Source organism: Empidonax traillii, unplaced genomic scaffold, assembly GCF_003031625.1.
Source record: "Empidonax traillii isolate 1590-97213 ecotype Southwest subspecies unplaced genomic scaffold, ASM303162v1 scaffold495:size1017845, whole genome shotgun sequence".
NCBI lineage: Eukaryota > Metazoa > Chordata > Aves > Passeriformes > Tyrannidae > Empidonax > Empidonax traillii.
Window position 1 is genome coordinate 439,018 of NW_020955688.1, and position 10,145 is coordinate 449,162.

Below are 10,145 nucleotides of genomic sequence, written 5' to 3' on the forward strand. Positions count from 1 at the left end.
TTCTTAATTTAGGTGTTGTTAGGCACGTAAGTTGTTTTTAATTGTATTTTCTCTTTAACCAGGATGGTCACCTTTAGGTTTGTGTGTGTGCCAGGTCTCTGAGCACTGTTTAATAAGCTGCTGGCACCCAGCTCCTGCTTCTTCCCTTCCTAACCCCCCTTTTCCTCCTGACTCCATCATTTTCATCCTGGTCAGAGTCACTGAAAAGGAGAAGACAGAACTCTGGAGAGCAACCTATGGACATTTTGGGAAGTTGTAGAGAGTTCACCAAGTTTAGCTAGCAACATTTTTCTCTAAAAGTGTTGGTTTTCAAGGGAATAACCAGTGCCTTTGAGCCACAGAGTACATTTGCTGAGCGGTTTATCAACTGAATCATAACTTCTTTCATGGAAAGAGAGGGAATTTCCCTGGCCAGAGTCTCCAGCTGGCACTCAGCGTTCCCAGGCATGGCCGAACTGCATCAAGAAGTCACCACACCTCTAGCCTGGGACTCCAGCAGGATGCCAGGAAGTAAAATAGCCATAGTTAAAAAGAAATAGGCATTGTCAAAAAGAAAATTGGTATCTTCAGGGTGCGGGGCTGTGAATTGTGATCCTAAATGTGATTGCACACGCATATCACAAAAACAGGGACCAGTCAATTGTTAAATTCAGTATTGTAACACTAAGAAAAATTGAGTTTAAAGTTGCATTTACTGACAACTTTATGCAAGAAAAGCCAAGGAGATTAGTAAGGAAACGTATTTGTCAATCCTTTCCCACAAATGGTTTGTGGGGCAACATCACAGGCAAGACTTGGAATGAGCAATCCTGACTGGACAGACTTGGCTAATACACAACAGCTCCAGGCACTGCAGAGACTGAAAAGCTGAAAAATTAAAGGACTCTTTGTGCAAACTCAACATGTGGGAGGGAAAACAGAGCACCCATCTCCCTGGTTGTCTCCACCGCCCTCCTCGGAGCAGCGTAAACCCGCAGTGGTCCATGGATTGTTCCTACCCGGTGATCACCACGCCATCCTGCTGGCTCCAAACCATGCAGGCTTCCTGCCCTTTGCTATCCCGACCCAAACAAAATCCACCAACACCAGATTCACTTCCATTTGGCTACTTTCATTCTGAGTGCCACCCAGCAACGTAACAGGCTGCAAACAGACAGTTCTCCCCAAGCACGGGGTGTTTTTCTAGACACCAATATCAAACATGCTTGTATTTGTATCTTATTTGCCAAGGATAATTTGAATTTTGAACCAACTGAATTCAAAATCCTTGCCTGTCCTAGCTAGGAAAAATGTACAAGTTTGTTCTGAAACATTCAGATGGTTTAAGATCAAATTTTTGCCTATATTAGAAAACTAAATTCAATTTATAAGCTACCTCGATAATCAGGAAAAAGGGGACTCTGAATGAAGATTTTCCCATGCTGGAAAACCCTGTGCATTTCAAGAATTCTCAGCCTTGGCACATAATTAAGTGTTTCACTAGGAACAAGGAAGGAAATAGATTCCTCTCCTGCAAAACTTCCAAAACCCAAAGGAGCCGAGAGCAACCAAGGCTTTCAAATCAAAACTCCTCGCCACAGACTTGTTTGCTCATGAAGTCATCTCACCTTGTGTAAATGCATTTCCCCGAGCCCAGAGCAATGAGCTCTGTGAATCAGCAGCGCTGGGATACCCAATAGGACTGACTAGACACACCACCACACCATGTGATCAGCGCCTTATTTCCAACAAAAAACCAACCAGCCATAAAATTCCCAACTGTTCCCATTATATCACCTAGCTGGAAGCATCTTTTTGAGTCCAAATGTTCATCAATCACACCACCATCATGAGTCCACATGAAAATGATTTCAAGCCTCAGCCTACAGTTACACCCTGATCATAAACACTCAAAAAGCATTTTTTCCTATTTACTCATGCGCAGCTGCAGAGAAAAAGAAAAGCAACTCAAAGCAGCATCCAAGAGGGAGTTCTGCACCAGACAGAGCTCAGAGGTCAGTTCACCCACATGCTCTACAGAGCACCAAAGCAGACGTTTCATTTCAGTCCTTACCTCCCTGCTCCCCCAGAGCAGCCTTTCCCTTTTTTTTCCTGTCCCTCTTTATTTCCTCTGCAAGTTCTAAGTTGGCCTCAGTTCTGGCAGTTCTCACTTCATCCCTGAACTTCCTGACCTGCCAGATATGGCCTGCTTGGCTTATCAGTATTTATTTCCCACCCACCCCCATTCCTCACAGGCGTATTTTTAAGTTCCTTCCAGAGCTAGCTGTCCCCAGCTAGCTACCTAGTTTCCAGAATATGGTATTCTGCCAGCATTTTTGAGCTGTTGAAAACCCAAAATGAAGCAAACCCAAAACCACACACATCACCTCCCTTGAACTTTCTAGTCCAGCAGATTTTACTGACAAGTTCATTCTGCCTCGTGCATCCTGCAGCAATGGACACACTACACCTCACTTTGCTCTTAAAACTCTGTCAATGTGTTGCCATCTGATGAAGGGACCTTCCATCCTTGAAGAAAAGCCCTGATCTTATGAACTCTGCAAGCCCCTCTCCCCTCCTTCTTCAAAATACCATTTTTTTTTCAGTGAAATCAGTGCATCAGAGCTGTTTCCATCCCATCACGCCCCTCTGGCCAGGATGTAGGACTCGGAGATTGGCTGAGCCACCACACCGCGGAGCACCCTCTCCAGCACAGAACAGTTGCTTCTGGTTCACTCCACTGGGAATACTGCAGTGTCATTTCTCCTAAAAGACAGCACCTACCTTCCTGGTCTGTCAGGCTCCTTTCCAGCGCCATATCCATGTTTCCCACCTGCAGTCTTGGCAGACAGTGTGGTTGTTGAAAACCTACTTGCGGGCCTGTTGATTCCTAATGAGCAGCCTCCAGACTGTTGCTCTTAACTCACAGTCCCTTCTTATAGCTTTTGCATTACCAGTTAGCTATGAATAATTTAGGTTATAAATTAAAAGGTTAATGGCCAGAAGATCAGCCAGGCTGAAGAACAGCTTCTTGGCATAAGCACTGAATGCACACCTTGCTAGGTGTTACTTTTTCAGCACCACTTCCTGTATTTATGAAAACAACGATGTCACAGTGTGGGATAGGAATGAGCTGGGGTTAATGACCCCTGGGACTCCTTTCTGCCCTACAGACCTCATGTGATACCACAGGTGAGCACAAGTTCCTCTCCCTTCCCTGTGTTCACCCCAACATCTGTGCAGCAGACATGACCCTCCAACCTCCCTTCCACGAGGCTGACCAAGCCTGGCTGTTCTCACCTCTTCCCAGTAACTTGGGGCAACACCTGCTCCCTACCCCGGAAGTGAGGAGATCTTACACAAAGGAAAAGTTTCCCATCACTCGTGTCACATGCTTCTAGGATTATTTTTTCACATCCAGGGACAGCAAGCAGAGTTTAGTAGAGTATCCCTCATAAACATACTCTGTGAATTCAGGGAAAGTCTTTGTTCCACCATACTAAGGAGCATCCCATAACGGTGGTGCCCAGAAAATCCTCATTTCCTGCCTCCACATATTTTTAAGTGTGGTTAGAATTGAAACAGCCTAAATTATGTAGATTGAAAGCTTGGACACATACAAAACACCTCCCTGAGAAAGATTCAATTCCATAGAAATTAGGCATGGAAGAGCAGGACCCAGACCACAGACTGAAAGGAGTGAAAAGATGAGTTCATGAAAAATATTCTCAAGAGTTTTCTTTCTCCCTCCCCAAACACACCAAGCTGTTAATAAAGGCTTTGAAATGATCAATGAACTACACGGTAAATCCAAATTTCTGATTAATATGTAAAAAAAAAAAAAAAGCGGAACTGATATTCCCATCCTGTCAGGTGAGGAGGAAACAGGTTTGGGGTTTGTTTGGGGCTAAGTAGCAGCAGGCACAGCCTTCAGGAGCAAACATGCCTTCACTGGCCAAGATCTGCTGGCAAGAACCAGGGGAGGCCAGGAGTTACCACCAGGGCACACAGCACTGAAATGGAAAAGGGGCAGAACACAGGCATAGGGAGTTTCACTGATCTCCAAGGGGAACAAAGGGCTACTACTGCAAAACAACCTCTCAACTCATGGAATTTCAGTGCAAGAATCACATAACCAGGTGTAAAAATCTTCAAATGTAATTTATTAAGACATTCAACTATGTCTGTCAGTCTACATCCAAATTTACTACTAAAAATAAAATAGTATCACATTTCACATTAGGAATACCGACTTTGAAAAACACTTGAGTCAAGCCTATCGTATAAATAAGTGACTAATTTCTCTTCATATCAAAATTCACATAAAAAAATTGCCTGCCCCCTACTCCCGCCTATTTCCCCACCCCAGTCCCTTGCTCTACTTGAAGCCATGATGAATGTAAAAATTTAAGTATGGACATGTCCTTGTCAAAGAAAAAAAGGTGCAAACCTATTAACAGCTTTAAAAGTGGCATTTGCGGAGTCTGATCATACACAATAATGTACTCATTCCCAAAGTGCAAATATCGCCAGAGTTTAATACTGTTTTAATTCAGCTGCAAGGATTAAACATTACACAGCACAGTACTGCCAGGCCTCTATCCGTGCCCTAAAACTCATCCCACTTTCCTCCTTGCACATGGCAGCAGAGGTCAAAGTGTTCATTAGAGCTTTAGTTTACTTCATGCAGCCCAGACTGCGCCCATTATTAGCAAAAGTTTCATATACATCAAAATATTGACGACTCCGTCATAAAAGTCAAGAGTCACTATAGATTACATGAATTCAAATGCAACTGCCCCAAGAACACCCAAAGCATACACACGACGTATTAAGAGTGCTTCCATCTTCTCGTACAATCGCTGCCGTTTTACATCTCTGATTTTTGTTTACGTGCCATAAGAAAACGTCGGCAGCCAAAGCTGCGCGTCAGTCAGAGACTGGCAACTCATGGCCTTTAACGCCCCTCAGGACCCCGGGACATGGCTGTATGCAACCCCTCTTCCTGACCAAAACCAACTGACAGCGTTCTGTCAGCCTGGCTACAACCTCTCACAGACCTTTCGCTTCTCTTACCCCTCACCTACGTCTTGAAAACACTCTTCTTCACTGCTAATTATTTCCAGACATCCTTCCTATGCCCACAGTTCAGAGAGCTTCTGGAGTCATTTCTACTACATCTCACTGGAGTTACCACTACCAAGCAGCCCATAAAATTCAGCATGGGAGATTACATTTTGACCAGCATTAATAGCTACACTTCTTTCACAGCTGTGGAAGGACTGGTTTTCTTCGGAGTCAAACGTGGATCTCTGAAATGTGTTTGTTCCCGTGTCATCCTGTGTAGCCTCAGAGCTGGACACAAACCCTTAGATCTCGAGCAGGGCATCCCTCCTGGGCTGCAAGTAGTTCTGCAGCACAAGCTGCTCCCTGGGTGGCCTCACAGGGGCTTGTGTCACTGTCCATGCTGTGAGACGCCCCTGGATGGGCAGAGGCCTCCAGGCCGTCGTGTCCATCAGCAGCCTGGCCCTTGCCCCTGCTTGGGCTGTCTGTCACACTTGGCCTGTTGTCACACTCAGCACCAGGTGGCTCAGCTGCATCTCCAGGCCTGGTGTTTCGCTCTGCACTAGGATTTGGCTGTTGCACTGGCTCTGGTCCCAGTCCTGGTAGCTGTGAAGGGCTCTTCAGTTGGCAGTGGCACAGAGGGCAGGTTTCTTGCACGTACAGCCATTTCTTAAGACAACCCGCATGAAAAAAATGGCTACATGGTGTGATTACAGCAGTTTTCATATCCTGAAAGACACGAAGAAGATCTTATTATTTATAACCCCATTCCTCTCCTCTTGCCCCACACATCTAATGGGTCCAACAGGCATGGAGGAGACAGAACCAGTCCACAGTCAAGCAAGAGAAGGTTCCTTCCTTCATACCAACAAGCCTCCATATCAGGAGCAGCTGAGGGAACTGGGGGGGCTCAGCCTGGAGAAAAGGAGGCTCAGGGAGGACCTTCTCACTCTCTCCAACTCCCTGAAAGGAAGTTGTAGCCAGGTGGGGGTCAGTCTCTTCACCCAAGTAACGAGCAACAGGACAAGAGGACATGTGCTCAAGCTGTGCCAGGGGAGGTTCAGGTTGGACATCAGGAAGAATTTCTTCACAGAAAGGGTTGTCAGGCATTGGAAGGGGCTGCCCAGGGAGGTGGTGGAGTCCCCATCCCTGGAGTTGTTCAAGGCACAACTGGATGTGATACTCAGTGCCCTGGTCTAGTTGTTAAGGTGGGGATTGGTCAAAGGCTGGACTCAATGGTCTTGGAGGTCTCTTCCAACCTTAATGATTCTTTGATACACACACAATTCAAACACAGGCCAGGTCTGGCTTTTTATATTACAGGCATTAGAAATTAGGCCAAAAAAATCTTTGTTTATAAGGTATTAATAAACACAAGCTTTTGCAGGATGAGAGTCACAGGACTGGTTGGCTCAAGAAACAATTGTGCAAGTCAAAACAGCACAATTACAGATACAACATATAACAACAGCACACCAGAAACTAAGAGACACCCTAAACTCTGTCAGCTGAGACCTACATAGTCTGGTGTTTGAAACACGGTTGTTCAATCTGGCAGATTCAAAGAATTTATACCAAATTCAGTCTCAATCCAATCATACCCTAATTGCACACTACTGATCTTAGGGTGATTCGTTCACTGTCACACATAACTACTATTTGTATTCAAGAGTAAGAGACTTTGGAGCCAGAAGTGTGATAAAGATATTACTTTCAGCATTAATGTCTGAGGTCCTTACATCTGCTGGCTTATGTTAGCATGACCCTTAACCTTTTGATAATTAGGTTTCTGTTACAAAACTGACACTGCACATGAAGTAGCAATGACTGCAGAGACTGAGCTGCTTCGACAGAATAATAACAAATCAGCTACTGAGAACACATTGTCTTTCACTAACAAAATCTTCCACTAATGAAGAAAGGGCACATTTGCTGCTACTGAGACCAGCTCAACCCAAACAGGAGAGGTGTCAAAGAAGCTCAAGGACAGTTTGTTGTGTAACTGGAGAAATAAGAATGACAGTTTAAACAAATCTATTCAGAGCAATCTCCTAATTCATAAAGCCTATTCAGTGACAGTGCTCCAAATCAATTTTCACAAGGCAGAAAACTGGGTAATTCCAGTAACTTACTGAGGACAGTATTTATTATTCAAGTAACTTATTTTACTAGTTGCAGACTGAACTTGATAGTCTTGAGGTAATTCAATTGAAGCCAATCTTTTGACACTTCCATTCTTACCTGGTAGCAGATGGCACAGATATCATTGTGCTGCTCCAACTGCTCTTTCGTGGCCACGGGCAGTGATTTTATCTTATTCACAGCGTCCCTTCGAAGAAGGAAACTCTTCCAGCCCAGCTGGGCCCGCAGCCACACATTGTAGTAGGAGTGAATGAAGATGATCACAGAACCCATCACGGTCCATTCACCAAAGATGGTTTCCGAGACTCCGTAGGCCACCACACAGAGAGCCACCAGGAACTCCAGCAGCCGGTACGTGCCGTTCACGTAATAAATCACGTCATCCATGTTTTCCACTGGCTCTTTTCTGAACTCCTCCACCATAAACAAAACATAAATGAAGAGTGTCCCAAGCACCTGTAACAAAGTTCAAGGCCATGAGCTCAGCATTCAATCCTGAACTGGAGCTTAAGACATTTGGCATCGTCCACTGAGCTCTGTATACACAACAACCCCAGACTGGACAGTGGGCAGCCAAGCCCCAAAACAGTGAAATTGCTGCTGAACTTCAAGACAAATAAAAGTCACTGTTTCTTGCAAAGCAAGTACTTCCCCTTCTGTACTTTCCTGAGTCCAGAGCACAGCTGAGCTGATTTAACAAAAGTTGTGAGCATCATGAGGGACACTTTTATAATTTTATAATTAAAATAATCAAGTTACAATAAATGCTCACAATACAAAGCATTTCCTGTATTTACATTGATGTGTTTTGAACATCAAATTGCTTTCAAAGAGCTATAGCTAAGCAATGACACAAATGAGTACTTGGGGAAAAACCTTTTTACTATAATCGTTACACCCTCAAAAGCCTTCTGGCTTTACATTTTGAAATAGATTTTCATTCACCTATGTTCTCAGCTCCCCCCAGGAGCTCCTTAGCCTCATATACAGTATAAAGGAAGAGATTTTATATCACCTCTTGTAATTCTGCCCTTCTATCATCTCTACTCTTTTCTCATCACATAATTCTCCCCTCAGAGTAACAGGATCGCAGTTAATGCTTCCCGGGGCTACCGTTCTTACCTGAAGAGAGGTTAAAATACTGCTGGAGATAATGATCAACAGCCAGAAATCCATGTGGAAAAACTGACAAATCATGTAGGCCATGTATGCAGGGAACACGAGTAAGAACAGACAGAGGCTGACTGCTCGGAAGTGCTTCCACAGACTCCTGCGAACAACACAATAGGGTTTTATTTTTCAAGTCAGATTTGACTGTCAGATTATGAACAGACTGCCTGCTGGATGTAGGCCTGTCAGATGTTTGCTCCAGGCTTTAACTTGTTGAAAGGAGTTTCTATTTTACTTGGGCACAATCTCATTCCCATCTTTCATGCAAGCCTACAACAACTATGGAAAGTTCCCTCTCATCTGACCTTTGCTGTTTTCAATAGAGACACAACAACTGTGGGCAAAAATTCACCTACAATAATTGTCATACTGGATCAAGTCAGTGGTTAGACCAAAAAAAGTATCTGATATACTGAATGTTTCAGATGAAAGTCCATCACAATAAATTATTAAACCTGTAACTCTTTGGACACTTCTCTAAATAAACAAGTGATCTCTAGATTATATAATTCTTGCAACTCTTTTGTATCTTTTTGCTAATACATGTGGGGAAATGCTCTTTCCTTCCATCACCAGATTTAACCCTACTGTCTTTAGAAGAATATTCTCCAATTCAGAGATCACAAAAGAAGAAAGGCAGCAGGACTTGAACATTCATCTCTGCCAGTCCTTTCTCTGCTCCTGTCATTTACTTCTTCCTAATCTCCTCCCCAACCTAAACATACCATCTATCTTTTTACAGTCACCCACTTGTGAAGGCTTTCCGAATATCTTGAGTAATTTAGTATCCTACCTCTGCTTGTTCCTTAGGTTTTATTTTAACCTTATTAAGCTCTGGAAATGAGGTGCAGAAAAAGTGAAACTATTGGGGGGACAGGACAGCAGCACAAATTGGTTGATCAAATAGTCTGAAGAAACATCACAATGATACAGAACACGCTGGCTACAAGCAGCCTCTGAGCTAAATAACCTACACACAAACAAACCTCTTTTCATTTCTTCACTTACAGGTTACAGAAAGGGAAAAGGCAAAAGCAATTAACAAAGATACAAACAGATCAACATGAAAACATCAGATACCACCAATACAGCTCTTCAAAACACAAATTAAAGAAACCCACATGATCAGAACATGTGGGACACTAATGCAAACCTTCCACCTCTTACTTTGTGCCAGTAAACCCTATCAATTGGGGATCATAGCCTTACCAAAAAAAAAAAGATTTTACAATATCTAACACAAGGTCACTACCAGAAGCTTCCCACCCTCAATAGCTATGTGAGATCACTGCATTCGAGGGAAACCCACCCAACTGCAGTGGAGGTTAAGAAAAACCATTCTGCAAATCTGCACAATGGGAGTGTGGGTGGGGAGAGCACAGTCCTGGATTTGCTTAACTGAGACCACAGTGCACTGACACCCTTGCTAGGGAGAATAACCAGTGAGCAGTTCTACACAGGGAATGGGCAGCCTGCAGCTGCAGAGCAGCGTGGTCTTGCACAGGCTGGATGGACACAGTCCTGAGCAGGAGCAGCTGATCAAAGTCAGCCCTATTTGGCAGCACAGAGAATGGGGAAAAGTATTAGTGTATGCCTGGAGGGGGTAGGACAGAGAAGAAAAACTAGAGAATTTAGACTAGAAAAGAAATCTGCATACAGAAAAAAACAGGGTAACTTTACAAGCTACTAAAAATCCAAATTAGATCATCAATTACTAGTTTATCACCTCCTAAAAGAACATTGAGTAACTTTCAGTTTAGGAAACTTAGTCTCTTACTTGTCCCTTGAGG

The 10,145-nt window shown here is 43.8% G+C and overlaps 1 protein-coding gene across 1 annotated transcript in view; it reads right to left on the reverse strand.

Moving 5' to 3' along the window:
* Nucleotides 1–4,121: 4,121 nt before the first annotated feature.
* Nucleotides 4,122–10,145, reverse strand: part of RNF145 (ring finger protein 145) — a 53,649-nt gene continuing 47,625 nt past the window's right edge. Inside the window, exons 9-11 of the mRNA XM_027896366.1 lie at nt 8,308–8,455; nt 7,285–7,641; nt 4,122–5,772 (exon numbers count right to left, since the gene is read on the reverse strand). Of these exons, the coding sequence (XP_027752167.1) occupies nt 5,329–5,772; nt 7,285–7,641; nt 8,308–8,455 (949 nt within the window). The 3' untranslated portion in view covers nt 4,122–5,328. The remainder of the gene's footprint in view (nt 5,773–7,284; nt 7,642–8,307; nt 8,456–10,145) is intronic.